We start from the raw sequence: 23,326 nt of genomic DNA, 5'->3' as shown, positions 1-23,326 counted from the left end.
AATGAAATAAATGCCATTTAAAATATATTAAATTTAAAAATGGTTATAAAAATCACAAATATAATAATTTCTCAAACTTGTTGGGAACATCCTATTTCCTTTACAGCAACATCTTCGAAAATAAGATCTGGGATCATCCTTAACTTACCTCTCTAAAAATGCCGAAGACAGCGTTATGTCTGTATAATTAACCTTACAGAGAACGGAAGAACTTTGGGAGGCAAATTTTCATATCATAACTTGAAAGCTGCAAATTATGTTTTAAAGAAGCCATGCCCTTTGAAAAAAATTCTTTTCATATCTGAAGAAAATCAAATATCTCTAAATTCTACTTTTTAATATAAAACAAAAATGCAAAAAATCCTCCAGTGGTTGCTCGAGAAGGAACTAAGTTTGTAGAATAAATTATACTTGTTGTTAAATATATAAATGTTATGGGCCTGATTTCTCCATTGCCATGCATCTTGTGTAGTCATTGACAAATGCCACTAAATGACAGCTGATAATGTTTTACAGCTACTTTTGCATTCACTTTACCCCGAGTATAAAACTCTCGCATTCTGACTTAGTAGCATTTGATACCCACTTTGCACTGGTGTGAATGATTACACAATGTTCAAGGCAATGGAGAATCAGGCTCAGAAATATATATAAATATGCAGCTGCAAATGACAGGCAAAAAGTGAGGGCATTAAAAGAATGTAAATCTTTCATGCCAGAGTCTCAAGTAGCATAATAAAAGGCGATAGGGTTCCATTTCTATAGATAAAACAGAGGAAGGGAAATCCAGACTGGGACTGTGGATTTTGTTAATAGCAATCTCAAAGGGGAGTGTAAGACCTACTCAAGAGAGGCAGGGCTCAGAATGCTGGGTCTGTCATTGATGATAATAGAATTTCAAACAGCTTTTTAAAATACATTTATGCCTTCTCAACCGTCAGACCCACCTCAAAGGTCTGTCTGTCTTGGATTTTTGGTTTGGGCCTGTGATCCCATACAATTCAGTCTGTTTTAAACTGGGCATCTGCCACCCCTTTGTTTTTGGAACATATATTATTTCCCATGTGTGTGTTAATGGAAACTGGTCTTGTCTTTACCAGTGGGTATAGCTATCAGCATTGGTATTAATGAGCCAATCTCCAGTAAAGAAGACAAAGCAAGAAAGGGAAAAGCAAACAGAGAAATGTCCATTTGTATCAGTGTTAATTAGGCTTGGCAGAATTTGATATTTATTAGCTTTTAATTTTGTTGGATAATTAAACCCACCAAGGTAGAGGAACTTTGTCACACTGGTTATAAATAAACCCAAGGGGGTTTATTTATAATCAGTGTGACAAAGTTCCTCCTCTACCTTGGTGGGTTTTGCGCTTATTGGCAGCTTTGCTCTCATTGGAGCTTCACGGCAGCCCTCAGTTTGGCTGTTTTCGTGAACCTACAGTCCAGGTCAACTCCTTCTGTGTCTGACCAGGAGTTGGGAGGTTTGGGGGGAACCCGGGCCCGCCCTCTACTCCGGGTTCTAGCCCAAGGCCCTGTGGAATGCAGCTGTCTAGAGTGCTTCCTGGAACAGCTGTGCGACAGCTACAACTCCCTGGGCTACTTCCCCGTGGCCTCCTCCCAACACCTTCTTTATCCTCACCATAGGACCTTCCTCCTGGTGGCTGATAATGCTTGTACTCCTCAGTCCTCCAGCAGTACGCATTCTCACTTTCAGCTCATAGTGCCTCTTGCTCCCAGCTCCTCACACGCGCACCACAAACTGAAGTGAGCTCCTTTTTAAACCCAGGTGCCCTGATTAATTGATTTTAGCAGCTTCTTGATTGGCTGCAGGTGTTCTAATCAGCCGGTCTGTCTTAATTGTCTCCAGAAGGTTCCTGATTGTTCTGGAACCTTCCCTGTTACCTTACCCAGGGAAAAGGGACCTACTTAACCTGGGGCTAATATATCTGCCTTCTATCTGACCCTGTCACACCAGTTTTTAGATTTTTATCAATTTGTATTTTCAAAGTAGGACAGTTTTGGGGTTTTTAGTATTTTTTTTTTATTTTTATTGATTTAAATGTTCACGGTTGCTGGAAATCGGGTGGGGGATCAGACATTTGCTTAATGACAGTAAATGTTGAGATTCAAAAACTTAAAGCTTTATAGGCTGTTTAAACACAAATTGTCAACTTCACATGTCAAAATATATAAAGTAAATATCCTTAAATCAACAAATCATATGGTTTGTACTATTTATTCGCTAGTCTACTGGATTTTAACTCAAGTTTTCAAACAACATTTTGATTTTGAACATTTTGAACTCAAGTTCTCAAACAACATTTTTCATGCTTTTTCTATCTGTGAACTTTGCTTATCGATGGAAATATGTTTGTTGGTTTGTGTGTATGCTGAAATTGATGTTGATTGACATTTACCTATAAAATTTTAAACCTTCCAAGCTTAGTGATGAAGCGTTAGAGCGGTGTGACACATACAGATTCCAAGGTCAGAAAGAGGCCACTGTGATCATCTTGCCTGACCTCTTGTATAACACAGGTCATAGAACTTCTTCTCCAAAATAATTTCTAGAGCTTTTTTTTTTTTTAGAGCAACATCCAATCTTGATTTAACAATTGTCCATGATGGCGAATCCACCATGATCCTTAGTAAATGGCTCCAATGGTTAATTACCCTCACTATTAAAAGTTTATGCCTTATTTCTATTCTGAATTTGTCTGTCTTCAACTTCCAGCTATACTCTACTCTGCACAATGGATATGAGCCTTTATTCATACTGTTGAGATATAATCCGCATCTTAGAACATGTGCAATACATTCTTTTTCATCTTCTTTTGCAGAGCTGCCTTTTTTTCAAGTTGCTAATCTTTTCCACCAAATTTTCTTGACTGTTGGAATTTTTCTGTGACACTTGGGAATATATTGCAGAGGTGCTGGACATCTGCTATTCAGTCCTGTGTTCTACACCCTTTAGCAGGTAAGCTACTGTCATTGCAACACCAATTATTCGCTGTTGAAATGTTTCCACTTCTCAAACATCCCTGCAGAGGGCTCAGCTTTGAAATGAAGAGCTGACAGTGAAATATAGAAGTTAAGCAGAATCTCCCACAGCAACTCCACATTGTATTATCTGCCATTGAAGAACTAGTGCATAACATGGCAGTATCTTGTAATGTTGGAAGTCAGCTCATGTCAATATGTATCTTTCTAGCCTTCTAGCAATTAAATATTGCACCAGTAACCTCCCAATTGTGAATCCATTCGCAGCTGAATTAGAGCTAACTCTATGAAAAAGCAACATAAGTGATTGGTTGAGGCCTTGCACTCTGGGGGGCGCCTCTGCATAAATTCAACTCATGGGCTGAGAAGCCCTATAACATGGAGCTGGAGAGGGAGGCCCTGTAGCCATAAAGCCAATCTTGAGTTGGATTAAAGATTTCAGACACTGTTCACCAATACACGGTTCATTCATGTGCATTGCTAAAACTGAGTCGAAGGGATTAACATTTGGGAATAGGGTTTTCAGGAGGTAGGGTATTTTATGGATTTCTTGAAATAATTTTCAGAAAACACCGATCATTGGGAGTGGGAGGAGAAAGAAAAGGGGGCGGGAGGGAGTAAGAGAGAGCGCATGTATGTGTGTGACAGAGAGAAATATGCTGCGGTTCCTTACCTATCCTTTTCAGCTTGTTATTTCTTTTAACAATGATACCACATGTAGTTATCCTGATTTTTCTAGGCAATTAAATATTGCTCAGACAAAAGCTTTCCACTAACCACTTTCAAATTACTTTTCTTCCCAAACCATCTAAGAGATTTTCTCATCCCTAAGAAGACCTTAAAGAAAGTTTATCCCACTGATTTGACTAAACTTCATCAGCAAACTATAGGATCTAAATTTTGCAGTGGCTTCATTTTTTAAAAATAATGTGGCAGACTTCCCTGAAGGTTCTCACTGTAAAAATGTTTAAACATTTTCTTGTAATACACAACCCCATAGGTGATGTTTTATTCTGAATTTATACCAGGCAATAAATGCTGGGGTATTCCCGGTGACATTTCTTATCCAGATTGTATTCATTCTCTATGTTGTTTAATTCCAATGGTGAGGATTAGATTTCCATATATGAGTCTTATATTGTTATGTTCAATTAAATAATTTAGGGCAGATTGTGACTGCGGGTTTTCCAAGTAGGAGCCTCCTCAACCCTGTGTGCATTCCCCATGAGAACTAGATGCAATCATAGTCCCTGCATTCAGGGAAAAATGATGAAGGTCCACATTGTGTCTGGCCCTTGTACAGTGGGAGCAGTCAAAACCCCTCCCTTTCTTGTAAACCCCAAGCTATAGTAATAGTCCTTGTGTGCTCCTGACTGAAGGACTGCTTCTGGTTACTGCCAATAGCAGTGCTGGCTAAAGGCAGAGTGATGCCTCCAGTCCCCGATACCAGCAGACAGAGCTTGCCAGCTGAGGAGGATTGGCTTAAAGCCAGAATTTAGCCCCTCAGGCCTGAGAGTCTAACTCAGACTTCTCAGAGTAATAGTAATATTTTGCACATGTATTGTACCTCTCATGTGAGGATTTCAAGGCTACTGCCAGCTCAGTGGCCCCATGTGAAATGAGTTGGCACTGTGAGTAGCAGACAGATGGAAGTAGACAGGGGTCCATGTCACAGCTGGCGTTTATTGGTAGTCTCAGGTCAAAGACAGAATGGGCATGGACCCTCTCACCCTTAGAGGTGATTCCTCCAGACAAGGCTCGAGGTGGGACAGTATTGACAAGCCATTATGGGAAAAGTTTTATTTCTGCTGTCCATGCTGATCCTGTTCTGTGAGAAACCAGAGAACTTTCATTTCCACGTCTGCTAGTCTTTCAACTTTCTCCAAAGCTAATATTCACTGTAAAGTTTAAGTAAAAGCAACAGTGATGGCATATATTGTTGCTACCAGAACTCAGTCATTACTGGGTGGACTAAATAGGGACCTAGTCTTGTACTTATCCTCTACCTAGCAGTGATCTCCTTTTGAATGGTTTTACTATGAACAGACCACCTTTGCATTATTTTGTTTTGAAACTTTTTGCATGATTAACTGTGAATCTCACAGTAAACAAACTGGCATATAAATGCCATCTATCTCTACCGTAGCATGCGTGAAACTAGTTAATTTATCATGGTTCACAAAAACATTACAGTGATGGACTATCAAGAGGGATCCCTGTTAAAGTGGGCCATTATTTGACAGTGTGTGTTAAGTAAATTACCCTGCCGATGTGTTTGTCTAGTAGATGTACCAATAGTTGATGAAAAGACAGACTGCCTCCTGTGAATCCAGGAGTTTACAATCAGTTGTTTTCTTCATTGCAAAGACTGTAATTTCTCACTTGCTGGAAATACAATAATAGGCCCAGACATTAAGTGATGCTTGTGGTATTAAGTGCAGCATTATAAGAAGATCTTATTTCTTACTCCTGCACATATTTTCATAGTTGTATTTATTATTATTAACTTGTTGTATGGGAGGGCCTCAAAGTCCCAATCAAGATCAGGGTCCCGTGGTGCTAAGCATTGTACAGAATACATATCTGAACCAGGCAGGCATTTGTCCAGTGTTAAGCCCAACAGCCCTGCTTTTCTAAGGTTTGTCCTCCATTCTGTAGTGAAACAAAACTGGATGTAGTTTTGAATGGTATCAAATAGGGGACACCCTTTTGTAAAGCGCGCTGCCCTGCCCCTACTAGCATGCATGTGAGGTCACGCTGGTGGGGTCACGTTGTCGGGTGTGGATCCATGCCATTCCCGGAAGTACCAAAATGTCTAGTATTCTGGGGATGTGTGAGTGGCCTCCCTAATAAAAACCTGATCTCTGTTCCCATTAGCTTACATTCTAAGGTCCTGACCCTTACAAAGACTTACGCATGTGCTCAACTTTAAGCAAGTGAGCAATCTCATTACCTCAATGGGACTATCACGTGCTTAAGGTCAGGCAGGTGCATGACTCTTTCCAGAATAGGGGCCTAATTAGAAACAAGACTGCACCATGTTTCTTCCATTCACAAAGGCAGGAGGAAGGATAGTGTAACAGTAATAAATCATACGCTTGGTTTATATAGCTAACATAGTGCACAGTTGGATGATTGACATCATTTAATCTCTTATTATTTGATATCTTTCAAATTCCATTTCAAATCCTAACCCCTTGTGCTCCCTTAACATTTCCCCCACCCAGAAAAAGTGACCCTGGACTTACTGCCTTTTTTTATTTTATTATTTGTTTTCCTCCCTTCTACAGAAATTATACCCAACCAACCTTCTCCTAGGAAGTTCCATGTGGGGGGGTCCAACCCACACAGTGCTCCTTGCTGGGTGCTCCAGTGCTCCCAGTGTCCTAAATCTGCAATATGGGTGAGGAAAATTCAGCTAGCCCCCCTCCCCTTACCTCTTTGTGCTGCTGGCAAATCACTGCTGCTGAATCTCTTGAAATAGCAACTAAAATATCTACCTACTTGAAATACCAGTTCAACCTGTTGACCAAAAAACCACCCCAAAGACAAAACAGTGCTCAACTAAGGTTGGAACAGTTGCATCAGAAAATGATGCGAAACATTAACTGTGTGCATGCCATGACAGGTAAAGATATTGCTGTCATGGTTAGCCGAGCAGAAAAGCAGGCACATAACAGCCATAGGACCCGCATCTGGGTGCTGTATTTGCTCAGCTTGAAAAAGGGAAGCAGGATTTGAGATGCTGAAATTTAACACAAGAATTTTTTAACTACCTCTTTCAAAACAGGCATCTCACGTCACTGAACTGAATTGCCATTCCATCCAGCAGCCTCCCAGACACACTCTGGCTCTTTAGAACCCTTCTGGTATGACTACCCTGCAGCTGGGGATGAGATTTCCGACTTGGGTAGGCGTACCTGCACTAGCTTTGATTGAGCTAGTGCACTAAAAATAGCAGTGTAGTGGTGGCTACATGGGCAACAGCAGAGGTTTGCCACCCAAGTATAATCCCACCCAGGCCCCTGTACTCAGGTGGCTAGCCCTGATGCTGCCCATTTAGTGATGGCTACATTGCTATTATTAGCACACTGGCTCGATCAAAGCTAGCATGGGTATGTCTACCCAAATTGGAAATTATACCTCTGACTGCAGAGTAGTTGTACCCTTTAGGTGCTGTGTAACCATTAGGAATGGGCAGATAAAGAGTGTTCTTCAACATCATTCCAATTTGTCTCAATTTACCTTATTCATTTCTTCTCAAATACTAACTATAAAGCAAGGAGAGAAAAGTAGTATGATTTCCACATTTTTCTCCAACTTCAAACAGGATCTGTACAAGCAACTTTTGTAGGGTTAGGGACTATATAAAGAAGGACAAATTGAGGCACAGAAGGGTTAAATAATTTGCCCAGAGTCAAAAAAACAAGTCACCAGTAGTGCCAACCCCAAACCTTCAAAAATCATATTGGGGCTCAAAAAGTCGTGAGATTGATTTGAAAAATCACAAGATTTAAAAACAAACAAACAATTGGGTTCTTTTAATTTGCCTTCTGGTTTTTGATCCTTTTAAGGCACAGTTTTTCAAGCTTTTCTACAGAACCATGAGGGCTAGAAACACATTTTTTTGATAAAAAGTAAGAATCTCAGGGAATCCTAGGACTCCAGGAGGTGGAGCTTTGATGCCAAATATCGTGAGACTCATGATGAAAGCACAAGAGTTGGGGCACTCAGTCAGTGACAGAGTTGGGACCATTACCCATGAATCATGACTCTCTCTCATCCCCTAGTCTAATCACTAGACAATACTTTCTGAAATTTAACAATTTTTTAAAACTTAAAATAAATAGATAAATAAACATAACATTTTGAGGGGGTCAATTCATAGTTTGAAAAACCTCTTGACTAAGATTTTCAAAACCTGCTAGTGATTTTGGATGTCTCAGTTCTTAAGTGCCTTCCTCTGGCACCTTCAAGCCACCTGAATATTTGTAAAGTATGGAACCATGCACCTTTTAAAAATTAAGGCCACTTTCAGGTCTTTATAGTTGCATGCCCCAAAATTGAGTCATCCAAAATTCCTAGCCAGTTCTGCAATGTTTTAAATTGCTAAAAAGTTTGAAATGGGAGGTTTTCTGTTAAAAGTGTGTGGTGGGGAAAAGATGGTGTTACGGTAAAACAAATGTTTCAGCTTTCAACTTTGCTCATGTGGAATAAGTTTGGTGGTTTGATTTGAGATTTGTATGTCACTTTCAAATGGCATGTTAATTTTTTGTACTAAATAAAATAAAGAAAATAAAATAGAGGAGCATGAATCAAAATCCTGGATCTGAATTTTGAGGAAGGGAGCAACTGAAATCTACATTTGAAATCATACAGCTGAATTCTACAAATGGCCTCTTGGCTTTATTACAGATTAAGCTATAAATTCATATTGAACTTGGAGTGTTTCTTTCTGAGCCAATCTCTAAAATATGTGAGTAATCAAATAAACATGATCTAAAGACGTTTGACATTTGGGGGATTATTTGAGGGTGTGTTGCATTTTGCTTTTAGATTTATTTCACTTTATAAGTCATCCCCTCTCCACCCTACTCATCTCTTCAGGCTGTGCTGTCTCATTGTGTTGACTATACACAGAAGCTGTAGAATGGGGAGAAGTGATGCTTTTACAGGAATGGAAACATTTTATTTTTAGCAGCTGTACTGGTCAGTCTGACTAAACAGGTTTCCTAAAGGCTGCTGCAAGCTGTAGTCTCTTATAGAGTCCTAACCACCTGCTGTAAGTTTATATTCAGCTATAATTACAGTTCTTGGTCCTTAGAGTCCCACCTGTCTGGGAGGAATGGAACAGCAACTCAGCAAATTCAGTTGAATTCATCTTGCAAGCAATATTCCCAGCAAAACAGTAAGAATTTTATGGCTGCAGGACTTTTTTAGTCTAAAGCAGGAATGGATTGAGCTCACATGGAATAAATATGAACTGAGCCAAACCACTGCACAGAACTAAAATCAAAACGAAACATGACCCAAGGTTTGGAAAAATATGGTTGCCTCCCTTTTTCTCCCCTTTCACTTTTCTTCTCTTTCCCCCCCCCCTTTCCTTTTCCTCTTTTCTTGGCCTAGAAACAGGGAAAGCAAAATGTCATGAGAGAGGCTGCTGTTTAGGTATGCCTGGCGTCACTAAAATCAGGAAGAACTGAAAATCTTGCCAGAACGCTTACCTCATGTGAATTCCAGTATCAAAGACGTATTCTGGGAGTCCTTACTCAAGCAAAACTCTCATTGATTTCAGTGGGAATTTGACTAAGTAAAGATCACAGGGCTGAGACCATTTTCAGAAAAGCTTTGGGAACTTATTTGACAAGGATCTCTGAACCTTTTGATGTTTGGCATCGCTAGTCTGAAGCCTGTTGCAGCTTTATGAAATTGGCCAATTCATCTAGCTGCGCTGACTCATCTAGCAAACTGTTTGAAGTGGCCGTGGCTGACGGAGCTTAAATAAGAAAACCAGAATTTAAAAGTAATGCATTTTATTGTGAAGAATTTAGAACAAAGCAATAATGAAATGAAAGGAGGTTTGACAAACATGCTAGTTTTTCACTGAGGCACAGGAACTTCTAAGTTGTGAAGTTTAAAGGAGGTGGAGCACCCAGCTTGTGAATGTAGGCTCTGAATCATTGGGGTGCTTGCATGGGGTTAGAGTGTAAGTAGTGTCTGCCCTGAGTAGAGGCTAACATGCAGTTGCACCACCTCCAAAGTATAGCAGAGAATGAATTCATGACTCAGACATTCTCTGTTCCTCCTCCACCCCCCTCTTGCCCTGATGTGGTGGGGGAGGGGAGGCACTCACTCCCCTTTTTGGAGCAGTTTACTCCTCCCTATTCATCTGGCCAGCTATTCTGGCCGAGCAGGAAGGAAGTGGGGCTGAGCCTGTGTTCCACACACTCCCCACCTCTTTTGTGCGGAGCATGAAACAAGTAGCGCCTACTCTGTTCACTGCATCCAGAATCACAATCTGAGCAGGGGCATGTGAGGGGCTTCCAGAGCACAGCAGTCCTTTGACACCCAAGCAACTGGAGAGTTTGAAACTTGCTCCACTAGAAGGAACAGCTGTGCTTTGACTCTGCAGCCTTCTCTTACCCATGCCATTAGGTCACTCTGACTGAAGCTGTTTTTTTAGGAGCCATCGTAAGCTTTTAGATTGGTTCTTAAATTTCAATGCTTTTAAAAAATAAAATGATAAAGGCAATTATTTCAAAAGCAAATAAAAGACCAATTGCTTCCAAAAAGTGTAAATATTTACAACAAAATTAAATGACTGGTTTGATGTAATATGTGGTTTCATTTACTAGAATAGGTCAGGCTGAAGTCATCACCGGTGTGACTTCATTGGCTTCAGTGCACTTTTGGGCCTGAAATTTGGTCGGTCTTAAAACTGTTATTTGGTGATTAATTTGTTTTCTGTGTAATTGTTCACTATGACGTCTGTGCATCTCATCTATATTAACAAGGCAAGCAAGTATTATTTTTCCATTTTACAGATGTTGAACTGAGGCATAGAGAGATCACATAGCTTGTCCAAGTTCACAGAGGAAGTTCTATCCCACTGTGTAAATTACAAGATTAGCCTTCCTTTCATGTCCTCTGGACTATGAGATGCAGGGTTTTCAAACGCACTCTGTATTGGCCTAGCTCTATTCCACTGAAGCCAAAGGGAGTTTTACACTGATGTCAGTGGGAGCAGATTTAGAGCAAGGCCAAGCACTTTTGAAAATCCCACCCTAACTGTCATTTTCTTAAATATACAACATTGTGATCAAGAAATTAAAAAGCAAAACCATTAGGCACTCAAAGGTTCATCTACACCAGCGGTTCTCAAAGTGGGTTGGGACCCCATTTTAATGGGGTCGCAAGGGCTGGCTTAGACTTCCTGAGGCCCAGGGCCAGAGGTGAAGCCCAAGCCCCACCACCTGGGGCTGAAGCCAAAGCCTGAGGGTTCTGCCCTGGGTGGCGGGGCACAGGTTACAGGCCTTCTGCCTGGGGAGGACTTCAGCTTTGTGCCCGCCCCCCTCCCGCGCTGGGATGGTGGGGATCGGGCTTTGGCTTTGGTCCCCCTGCCTGGGGCAGTGAGGCTTGGGCAGGCTCTGGCTTTGGTGCCCCCTCCTCGGGTCATGTAGTAATTTTTGTTGTCAGAAGAGGGTCATGGTGCAATGGAGTTTGAGAATCCCTGATCTACACAGTGGAGTAACGTGCACTGAAGAGTGTGTGGTTTCTAAACTGGTATGTTAAAGGGTGCTGCTAGGGAACCATTAGTGCGCACCAGTGAGGTTTACATGGATCAGATGATGCTCAACAGAAAGAAAAGGACTAAATAGACCAGGAAAGAAATACTAGTTTTAAACTTCTAAGTAGATTTTATAAACAGCGGGGAGCCAAATAAAAAGTTAAAACCCATTTGACAAAAAGGTACTTATTGTTGTCTCTTTAAATTAGTTTTTCTTATAAAACAAGTAAGGGCAGGGTATAGGGTCTTAAAAACTCCTGCTCTAATTGTTAGGTGCTACAAGCCTGCGTCTTATGTGTGTGGCTTTTTTATGACTGCACACCCTGTCATATGGGTGTATGAAATAGCATAGTCGTGGAGCCCAGTAGCACTGCTGTAAGTAAGGATCTGCTAGACTTCCCTTCCTAAACCCTCCTATTTGGTGTTTAATCATGTTTGTCATTTAATATCCTAGCCACTTCAGATATCATCAGACTGAAACTTGTCACTCAGCACAGCTGCATTTTTAAAGATGTAAACTAATTCTAATTGGTTTGTCTGGTTTTGCTTTAGAAATTGGCACAAGCCACAAATTTCTCAGGATTGAAGAATGCTTCCCACCCTCCAGTGACTTAAATATATCAGCTTGAAAATGTAAAGGTCAGTTAAATGTGGTACCAAATTACTTGACAATGTCTTTAAAGACAGAGCAGCTACGTATGTTTAACAAATTAAGAGCCAGATTCTGAGCCCCCTACTCATTGTGAGTAGTACTTTCCTCCATTTCAGTGGGACTGTTCAGCGAGGAAGATGCTATCCAAGGGGAATAAGGGTATCAGAATCTGGCTCTTACCAGTAACTTCTGAGAGAATTCCTTTTGGGGAGAAATTTCCCCTTCCCAGGAACCATGGACATCTCCATACTTTGCTGTCCCCCATCCTGCACAGAAAGGTGTGGGGTTACTGCCTTTCCCCAGTCCCAGGGCTGAAGGAAAGGATTAGAAGGGAGGCTGTGTTCATTTTATAGAGGGCACGAGGACCTAAACCAGTTGTCCTTTAACGGGTAGGAGAATCCTCTCCTCTGCCTGACTGAACAATCTATGTCAAGCTCCAGCCGGGAAACCTCATAGAGTTTTCTTCACCTCCTCAGGCTTCCACACTTGGGTTTCTCTGTGAGAGAGGAAGTTCTGCTCCCTGGATAAAAATGCAGGATTGGAACTTACAGAAAAGCAGGTTTTCTTCCAGGCTTTTTTTTTTCTTCTTTTTCTTCTTCTCCATGTACCCTGATGTTGACACTGGCTTCCACTCTGAATGACAACTTAGTATGCACAATACTGACCATATATGCACTACACTGTCAGCCACTGTGACATGTGACTGGAGTTTGAGGCTTGAGGCTGGGCCTAAGGTGTGGGAAGGAGGGATCAGATAGTTGTGTAAATTGACAAACACAGCCAAAGGCATTGTTAAGAATTTTCACAAACCTTGTTGTATAGTTTTCTAAATTTCCAGCTCTTACCTGACCCTCTCAAAGTGAGATGTGGGCTTTTCTTGAGCTTCGTTAGTGGTGTGACATGATGACCACAGTACATGCTGGGATGCCACAGAAAATGAGATCTGCTAATATTGTGACATCAGGGAACATGAAAGATTCAAATGTGGAAGTTTAAAATCAGTTGTGTGAGTCTTTCTTTCTTACCTTTGGTATTTTGAGCACCAGCATTTTGCTCTGTAGTTATTATTTAACCTATATATAGGTGCTGTAAGTTAGGCTAAAATCCTGTGGGTGGTATCATTTGTATGAAATGGTTGTACAAGGTCATCACTTTAAAATGTGGCATACCACATCCTGCACTGCAGGAGTTGCAAAATCTCACCACACTGCTTGTGGCTGCCATTTTGGAGTTGGTCTCTTCAAGAAGCAAGACTTCTTTGGTAAGTTTTAAAATGTTTGGTTTCATTTATAAAAGAGGGTTCAGTAGAAGCTGTACTTTCCTCATAGGCCATCCTTCACGCAGACTATTCTCAAATGTAGCTTTGCTTTTGAAAAATAAATCTTTCCAAGGCCAAAGGGAAATTATATATGTTCTAAAAAACTAATCCAGATTGATGGCCAGGCTTTCGTAGCTCTTGTAGTACTCTGCACTTTGTTCCAGAAAGCTAAAGTACTTTTAAGGAAAAGCACTATGGGACCCAGAAAAAGAAACTCAAAGTGTCCTTTATACTTTGAGACAAAAAATATGAAGTGCTCCCACTTCATTGGTTAGTACTGTGCTGACCTACTTGAATTTCTCATGGGGATTGGCAGTAATCTTAAAGAGGGCCTGTATTTCCAATAATTCTCATATGAACATGCTTTCATGCTGTTAACGGCTGGCTACCACTGCAACTTATTAGAAACTCAGCTATTTACCAAAGTGGGATCTTTGTCTTGGAAGGTCACCAAGATAATCAGAGCCTTCTTGGAAGACCTTGAATCAGAATTGTTTGGATGTAAGAAGGGTAATGCGGCACAGCACACAGCTCAGATCTCCCAGGATTCATATATTTGGAAGGCACTGTACCATGTATAACTGTAGAAGATAGTACAATGATACTTGAACTGCTACATCAAGGTCATAATGTTCAGAGATCCTATTAATATCATGCATGGTAAGCAATTTTTGAAAGAATTCACACAGCATTTGAAAAAAATCATAAACATTATTATCTTAGTTGCTTTTTAAGATTATTTTTCTACTATACCATGATCTTGTAAAAACAGATAAAAAACATTTTAAATAATGCAGTTATTTATTGGACAGAACTTTGAAACATCAGTTTATGTATCACTTTATATTCCATTTATTAACAAAGCCATGTGCTTGGTTTGCCATTCATACCATTTACACAGTTTAGAATGGGTTGTACTACAGTGGCTTTGGGTGAGTGGGTAGCACTGAGACCTTGAATTGGTGCTGCCCAGAGGTCTTAGTGCTGATAAAGAAACCCCTCTGTAAGTTATTAAAGTGAAGGATGATAAGGAGAATTACAAATGACATAGATGATGCAGACTAAGGCACTGATCTTCACTTCCTCTTCCTCCTGTAACATTCCACCATGTTCATTCCAATTACAACTCTCACTTTAATTCTCAAACCCTACAAGGAGATAATGAGCAAACAGAAGAGCTGCTGGCATTGCCCCTTGATGGAAACACTTGGCACTTTTTGGTTGCAACGTAACAGACAACAGCTTCAGGAACATGGCCTGATTCTTATTCAGTCAGAATATTTCCTGGGTGGAGGGGTTGGCGCAGAAGAGAACTAGCAATTATGTGTTGCACACTTTAAATATCAGCCCAAAATTGCTATTTGGGGAATGAAAAGGGATTTAATGGAAATTTTAGCTATGGATGTTTTACAGTCATTTTTATGTATTTATTTTATTTGTATTGTATTATGGTTGAGTGTAGGGACCTCATCAGAGATCTGGACCCCATTGTGCTAGGCACTGTACAAACAAAGTAAGCGACAAGTTTAAGGTGTTAGGCTTCAGTGCAGCACTATGAACGAAGAGCGTAGAACCTGCAGCCATGTAGAGCCTCACTAAGGTGAAAGGGGGCTTTACCCAGTAGAGGGTTCATCTGTGCAGTTGGCAGTGCAGGATCAGGGCTCAATCCTTACATCCTTTCAGCTGGCCTGTGAATCTGGTATGTATTATCACATTTTATGGATGGAGAAACTGAGGCAGAAAAATTACGTGAGAGCCTAAAGCCATAGAGAGTGTCCAGAGCTGGAACAGGAATTTAGGAATCCATGGCCTTTAAGTCCAACTGTTGTGCTAGACCACATTTCTCCACTTTTGTGCTCATAGAGCTTGTTCATTTGTGCACGTACAATAATTTTGTTTTTAAAAAGTGAAGAGTATTCTTATATCCAGAACCCTGGCTGTTTACTTGGTAGTGTCCCAATACGTTTTCTCACAGACACTAATAATGAGCCAGATCCTCATGTGAGGTAAATTGATGTAGCCTGATGGAAGTCAGTGGAGCTGCACTGACTTGGACCAATTGAGGAACACATCTAATATGTTTAAAGAGTGGTTGCAGTTATAAAAGTTAGTGCAAAATGGCAGCATGACCCAGACTGTCCCCTCTAATGACATCAGTGGAGGGGATCCTTCACAGGCTCATTTCCTCCTGCTTGGCTGGAAGGCAGATGCCACCTGTGCAGCAAAGTCTCTCCCTGCTCCCACCATGACTAGGCAAAAGCCCCTCATGTGGGGCTCTGCAAAGAGCTCCAGGGAGTTACGGGAATAGAGCTGAGGTTAGAAAGTGATGAATCAGAGGACAAGCCACTCTCTACAGTAGCACTTTATTGCTATCCTAGGACCAGCCGTGGTAAATGACAGCAGGATCTGCCCTAGTGAGCTGCCTTTATTTCCAGGTTCTTTATCATGGACTAGTTGCAAATTTGGTTTTGTACTTTCCTTACTCTCAACTGTTCTTTTTTTCCTACCAACAAGGGAGCATTAAGGGGAGATTATCTCAAAAGAGTTGATGTGTTCAGAGTTATAGTGCTTCCACTCCTTCTTCCTGCCAAGCAGAGTTTTCTTTCCCCTTTCATCTGCTGACTGCTGGTGGAACAAGATGCACTGTGCCTTTAAGAAGTGTGGTTTTTCAGAAGGCTAATTCCTTGGCTTTGGCATATGTTGAGGCATGTTCTCAGTTGGGCTGTCTGGTTTATAAAATCTAAAAGTGCATTCGTCTAGTGGGGTTTTTAACTATTTTCTGTAAAGAGGTGGCGTTCAACTTTCTGTTATTTAGTTGTACTCAAAAGAATAATCAGCATTTCTAGGGTAATTCCCCTTTCTCCCCCAACTCCCCCTAAAACGTGGGGAAAATAAAAGGAATTTGTATTTTTTTTATGAATTAAAAAGATATCTTTCTCTAATGCCAATATTTAATTAAAAAGACCCTGCAAATCTCTAATGAAATAACTGACAGGGCAAATTCTGTTCTGAGTTATGTTCCCATACATGCATCAATATCACTGCTGTGTTACGTTGTCATTGTGGTGGCATGCTTGGAACTGAGGGGAGAATTTGGCCCAACACAGTTGTCAGCTTGCTTTTATTTCATTGTGAATCTCCTGATATTTGGAGTGTTTGATAAAGCTCCTGCTCCTGGAGCCATGTGAATAATATGAAAATCTCACCTTGGTACTTTTTAAAAGTACCAAAAAACCAAAGTTTATGGCCCACTTGGTGGTTCAGAAAAGCTTGAAAATGTGACCCAATTGTATCCAAAAAGCTCAAAAGCTAAAAGGCAAATAAAAAGAACCCAATATTTATTATTTTTAAATTAATCTCATGATTTCTTTGTGGGGGAAAACCTGACTCAAGATTTTTGAATCTTTGGGATTGGCAATACTATAATTAAAATACAGCATTCAGTTGCAAAGTAACATATTCTACGAAGAATAGATACGCTTTAGGGTAGTACTTCAGTGATTTTTTTTTTTTTTAACTATTTTCCATGCAGGGCCCTGGCACTGGACTGCAGCAACAATGCAAATCATCTAGGACTGTCCACGTGTACTGGGAGACTAGTCTCCCTTCAATAAACTCACATAACTGTCATTACTCTATATCAAAGTGGATTTTTTAGATCCTGGTCCTGCAAGTGACTCATTGTGAACAGACCCCTGCACTCACACCAAGTCCCATTGACTTCATTAGGGTTTTGTGCAAGCTCTGGAATCCACCCATGCACAGTCACAGATTGGATCCTCCTGGAGAGAAGAATAGGTTTCCGAATATCAGACCAAGAAGAATGGCTGAGTGGCAGTGTTGTGTTTTTTTGTTAGCATAGGAGACTGGACTCAAGGGTTCAATTCCTACTCTGCGACCACCTCGCTGTGTGGTGTTGGTCAAGTCACTTAACCTTTAGGCTGCAGTCCCATGTGAGTTAAAAAGGGACAGTAATACTTACCTGCTTCACGGCTGTGAGCTGGGATTGAATTACTTAATGTCTGTGAAGTACTTGGGGGATGGGGGAGGGGGGGGGCTTGGCTGTATAAAGTGCCAGGTTTTGTTGTTTGTGTTTAAGATTAATTAATTATTCATTATGGAGCCATGGCAACTCCCCTCCCTTTCCTGTGTCACTAGTTGGTTTTGGTGATCTCATCCCTGCTCTTGTGCAATACTTAAGCCTTCAGAAAGTCCCTTCTATTTAAACCCTTTATTCTGAATTGAGTGGGGTTTTGGGGGCTGCTGCTTTTTTAGTAAGAGGTTGCAGAGCAATGGCAGCACCCCGTCCTTTTATCTCTCAAAGGCTACAGCTATACTTACAGCAGTGTGTAGTGTAGAGACACTGCACACCCAGCTAGCATGTGTGTAAATAGTATAGATGGAGAGGTACAGCTTAGGTGAGTAAAGCTTCCTACACACCTGAATGCCCAGAGAGCTCCTGTGTGGCTCTGTACATGCCAGGCAGTGCCTCCCACCTATATGCTACTGTTTTTAGTAGCGTAGTATGCTGCATTTAGCAGCGTAGGATCCAGCAGTGAGGAAGTGGGGAAAGTCCCTGGCAGCAAGGAAGGGCCTGCTGCCAAAGCGTTTCCCCACTGTGGGACCCTTTCCCTGCTGCTAGAGCCTTTGCAAGGTACATGTGTAGTCCCTGTAGTCTACACACCACTTTTTAAGAGTAGATGCAGCCAAAGTCAGCCAGGGAGCACTCCTCCCCTCTCTCCTAACCATACCTTCCTTCCTCTCTGCCTCTTACGCCAGGTGGCACTATTCTCTTCCTAGCATGCAGCTTCATGGCCTAGCAGCCAGTGGCTAGAGTATGGGACTGGGAATTAGAACTCTTGGGTTCTATTCACAACTGTGCTCTGGCTCACTGTGTGATCTTGGGCTTTCCCCTGTGTGCTTAATTTTAAATGGGTATAATACATTTTGCCTAATTCCCAGGGGCTTTCAGGCGGAATTAGGACTTGTCTACATGGGGCTGTTAGTGAAGTAAACTAGGAGGTTAATTTAAAGCACACTAGCTACTCTGTTTTTACACCAGGTAGACAAGCCCTTAGTTAGTGCTTATAAAGTGATTGAGCTCTGTGACTGAAAGGTGCCATGTAAGTGCTAAATACCTTTCTGTTGTTATGAATGTAGGCAATCTTCATTGAAAGCAAAGTAGCTTATCTGTAAATCAACATTTGATCAGGTGGACGCATAGATTCCATGTTAGTGGGAGGGAGAAGGAGTGTAAACAAAGCCTGCCCACTTCTACTGAACAGAGAAAACTGTAGTGGAAGTAGAAATGATTCTCATCCCTTGTGGTTTGCTTTGTGTGTAACACAGACTTTGAATGTAGTATTCAAAAGCAGAGGCCAGTTATTGAGACTGTTGGATAGAAGTGAGTGCAGTTCAGCTATTGATGTGGAATTTGAAGTTACAGAATGAGAGCTGTTTTCCTTCTGTTAGCAAGTTTCCAAGGTTTAGTGTGATGCTGGGTACTGCTTTTTTCAGCAGCACTTCCTCTGGGCAGTTGAAAACATATCACAAGCACTGAGATTACTTAAGTAAGCAAGTGGAGCATTCAAAGGAAGAAAAGCAATTGAGAGAGGAGTTTTAAAATGATCATTGCATTAAAAGAATTGCTAATAGCTAATATACAGGCATAACCAATGTGCAGTTGCAAGCTTTCTTGTGCTGTCAAGAAAGGAGAAGGAACTAAAATTCCAAGAAAGATTTAATCCACATTTTGTAAAACCTATCAAATTCACAGCAGGTGAGAAGCGGTAAATGTTTGCCTCCAAAGGAGATTAGAAACTGAAACAAGGCAGAATTACATTAGCACAGATTAACCAGGTTATCAGATAGTCATTTAATTAAACAGAGTAAATCCTTGCTTAGCTGAACCACCTCACCAGAAAAACTTACCTTAATACAAATTATGTTTCCCAATTTCCCTCTTTGTTCATCCAGATAAATCAAATGTCCTTCACCCTATTTGAACAAACAGGGTTCTGATTTATCTGTTTTAGATCACTGATTTATATGCTGTAGAAGCTATCTCATTGTTTAGAATTCAGTGATATACTGTTGTGGGTGTTTTCCCTTTGCTTCCTTGTACATGGTGAATTGTTTTTGTTCCAAACGTTTAAACCCCTCAAACAGAGTACAAGTCTTTGTACAAGTCTTTGTACAAAGGTAGGTTAGATTTAGATCTTTGTCTTAAATGAATTTTTCTGTTTTATACATTATGATGCCCTTCTCCCATACATCAAGTATTTTGGGTGGGAGGGGCAGCCAACAGAAAATTAAACCCAGTCTTCGCTTGACCATTAATATTAGCCCAAGATAAAATGTGTTTTTTTTCCTTGTGATATCTGATCAACGCCCCCTCCCCCCACAAACAATATGCAAAAAGCTGAGTCAAATTTCAGGCAGGGGCAGGGCGGAGAAGGAATAAATAAATTCAGATTTTGACAGCGCTTACAAATGACTGATTCAGATACGGCATCTGTGAATTTCAAAATCTGTTTTCACTCCTCTAACTTATATTAATTTGTTATTAAAGACATACATATACTTAGGTATGGCAGAATTTGAAGGATAATATCAATGTTTATTTTTAAGCATTTTTTCTCTTTTTATTGTTTACAGTTGTAGGAAATTATGGGTGGGGGTGTCAGACAATGGGCAGGGCAGGCAATAATTATTTAATGACAGTAGACATTAAGATTCAGAAAGTTAATGTTTGTAACCGTTAAAACACAGATTGTCAACATCACACGTCAAAATATGCAAAGTAAATATCCTTAAATCAAACTCTAAGTTCTCAAGTAGCATTTTTCTTCTGTACATTTTGATAAGTATCGATGGAACTATTTTTTCATCAGTTTACGTGTGTATGGTGAAATTGATGTTTACTGACATTTGATAATAAAAATTGAATCCTTCCAAGCCTACATATACTCTAAATGTATTCACAGATCTAGGCAGCTGACATTCATATACAAGAAAAACAAATGAAACAAATAATTATAAATGTTCTGTGCAATTTTATCCCACAAGAAGGTCCAAATTCTGATACCCTTATGCTGAATAGTATCTTACTCTGCGAGTAGTCCTTTTGGTTTAAGTTGGGCTGTTTGATGAGTAATCTGTTACTAACATGAATCTGGCCCCAAGTGTTGTCTAATCATGCTCACCTGATGCATGTCCAACCTGATGCTATATTACAAGCTATTTTCTTTATAGAAATCTTGTTACAAAGGTCCGTCAGTACTTAACTGATAATGAAAACATTTGTGATTTGAAACAAAATCTTGGTGCAACAAGTCAGACATTGGCTAGGATCTTCCAGCATCATTTTCATAAATATTACAGTGTCAGAGAGAGCAGGATGTTCATCCCTTTGAAGATAACTGAACTGGGGCTTTTGTTGAGACTAGTCATGCCCCGGATTGTGAAGCTGTTATTTCAGTTTAAAAAAATTAAGAAATCCCAAATAGTTAATTCTCATGTTCACTTTATTTATCCTCTGAAGTTCCTCAAAATGAAAGCACCAGTTTCTACTTTTTGGTCTGTATTCATTTTTCTTTCTTTTTTTTAATACTCTCTCTCTTGTGGCTTATCAGATGCTTTCAGCTTAAACAGCCTCTGAGGCAAACAGTAGGTTTGTGCCGTGTGTGTGTGTGTGTGCGCGTGAATATGTGTGTGTAAGTATTGTAACGTGGCAGGGCATAGGGAGTTATGAAACTTTCCAATAAAGTCTCAGTGCGTCAGTATTGGTTGGTTGTTGTTTTTTTCCATTGCCCTCTGATTTCATTTCCAGTTATGAGTGAAGAGAGAGGGCTGGGGGGAAAAACCTCAAAAAAACAGTTGACTGAGAAAAGAAGCAATTCCCATGACAGGTGGAGTATGCAGCATGTTGAATGAGACTCTTCATTTTTGGTGCACAGGGGCTGGGGGAAGGGGAAATCTTTCCACTTTGGGCAGCTGCTGGTTTAAAGGGGATCCAGCAAACTGTTAAAGCAGCAGCAAGAAGTTTGGCTTTAATTTTTTTAAAGGACTGGAGAAATTATTAACCACGGTTTATGACATCACAGTTGATCTGATTAAAGGTTTGTTTTCTTGCTGGCAGAGGTGTGCTCTGTAGAGACTGGTTCTCTCTTCTTTTTTTTTTTTTTAAGTTTCTTTTTTGAACAACAAACGGAGAGAACTGCTCGCATTGCTGCTGCTGCTCCAGCTGCGCTTGTGTGTGTGTAAAAAGGATGGTGTATCTGTAGCTGCCACGCACAAACACACATTTGACCATGAGGACTCTTCGCAGGTTGAAGTTCATGAGTTCGCCCAGCCTCAGTGATCTGGGCAAGAGAGAGCAGGCAGCCTTGGATGAGCGGGGGACCCAGCAGCGACGGGCCTGCTCCAACGCTACTTGGAACAGGTAAGGTCTTGCTCGATGCACTTCCTCACCTGGAGCCTCTAAGCTCTCCGACAGCAGCTGGCATGATTAATTCCACAATTACCCTCTCTTTGTTTCACAGTCTGGGATAGTTTGTTCCTAACCGTACTTTATTTCAGGAATGTAACAACACATTGGCTTCTGCATTAATGTATTACTAAACGTGTCTCTGGTTACATGTAACAGACAGAAGCAACTCTTTGAGGCTGCTATTAACCTTTCTCTGAATGCCGACAGAAAAATAGACTTGCCCTCCTGAAGATGGTTCAACCTATTCTGACCGGCAGGAACTTTTTTCAAAGCACCAACATACAAATATGTTCTTACACCTTGCTAGACATTTTAGTTCAAGGTTGATTTGGTTTTGTTTAAAAGTGTCTCTCTGTATATTCTGCTTTGCTGTGCTTTCTGTATGTTTTGGAAGGGGGAAAATAATCCATCAGGTTTACTTTTTTTGGTGTATGATTTCTATGTCTATCGCTGTTTGTCAAAATATATAGCGGAACATTTTCAAGTAACTTAGGGGAACATTTTCCAAAGTGAGTGACTTAGGCGTTTGAGAACCTAAGTCCCATTGACTTTAATTGAGACATTGACTGCTAGGTGCCTAAGGCGCAGATTTTTAAAGGTGTTTAGGTGCCTAACTCCCATTAAAATCAAAGTGCCTAAACACCTTTTAAAAAGCTGGCCTTAAGTCAATTTTTTGAAAATGGGACTTAGGCGCTTTTGGAAAATGTTACTGATAGGTATTTTTAAAAGCACTAAGATATATTTACAGCAAGATAGAAATCACTGGAGCGTCCAGGAGAACCAATTTCCTAATAGGATTGTGTCATTGTGCAAAAAAGATTCCAAAAAAAATCACATCTATCACTATGACTGTGCTTCGATCCATCCTTTAAGTGCGAGCAGCTTGTTAGGCATTATAACAATACAAGACGCGAAGGAGACACTGTCCCAGCCCTGAGAAGCTTGCATCTTAAATAACACAAGCATGCACAGAGAGACCCAGATGAGGGTGTTAATTCAAGATCTGATACTGCCACCCTTACTCAGGTTGAGTAGTACTTCACTTGGCCGGTTGTCCCACGGGAAACAGTAAGGCTATTTGCAGAGTAAAATACTGCTTGGTGTGAGTATAGGGTCCTCGGAACTTTTTCATAATGGTGTGCTGACAGCTTTCACTGGCAGGGATTAGCATTTATGGGACTCCTGGGAGAAGTGAGTTGTCAGGACGGATTTGAAAGGAGAGGGGGTGGCTGCCTGGCCTAGTTGGATAGGGAGGGTTTAGGGGATGGTATGGAAGGGGACTTGTGGTGCTGCATGAGCACTGAGAAAAGGCAAATCTGTTCACATTTGCTGTCTCTGCTGTTGGTGCAAAACACAGTCCAAGAACTGGTCAGTTAAGATGGGGTCATATATATATTTATTTATTTATTTTTGAATTTGGAAAAGGTGGGTACAGTTATGACCAATGGGTATTTGCCATCTGTGTGTGGGAGACTTGTTAGATCTCTTGTGCATTTAATCAATCACGCATCATGTATTGTTTAACCATGCATGTGTGAGTAATTGCTTGACTGGTTTGTGAACTCAGTGACCGACCTTTCG

At 40.7% G+C, this 23,326-nt stretch overlaps 1 protein-coding gene across 7 annotated transcripts in view; it reads left to right on the top strand.

The window, feature by feature from the left end:
- The window catches only part of PRR5 (proline rich 5), a 130,563-nt gene that overhangs the window by 35,615 nt on the left and 71,622 nt on the right, over window positions 1–23,326 (top strand). For 2 of the 7 annotated variants that reach the window (XM_073316396.1, XM_073316404.1), the window contains exons 2-3: window positions 2,838–2,974; window positions 21,444–21,697. The exons of 1 other annotated variant lie outside the window; for it this stretch is intronic. In XM_073316396.1, coding sequence (XP_073172497.1) covers window positions 21,567–21,697 — 131 coding nt within the window. In that variant the 5' untranslated portion in view covers window positions 2,838–2,974; window positions 21,444–21,566. Of the gene's footprint in view, window positions 1–2,837; window positions 2,975–11,836; window positions 11,924–21,140; window positions 21,165–21,443; window positions 21,698–23,326 lie in introns of those variants that run through there. 4 more of the 7 variants (XM_073316425.1, XM_073316414.1, XM_073316445.1 and 1 more) reach the window with 4 other exon arrangements.

Source organism: Lepidochelys kempii, chromosome 1 (assembly GCF_965140265.1).
Source record: "Lepidochelys kempii isolate rLepKem1 chromosome 1, rLepKem1.hap2, whole genome shotgun sequence".
Lineage (NCBI taxonomy): Eukaryota > Metazoa > Chordata > Testudines > Cheloniidae > Lepidochelys > Lepidochelys kempii.
This window is presented reverse-complemented; position numbering and strand designations above follow the sequence as displayed.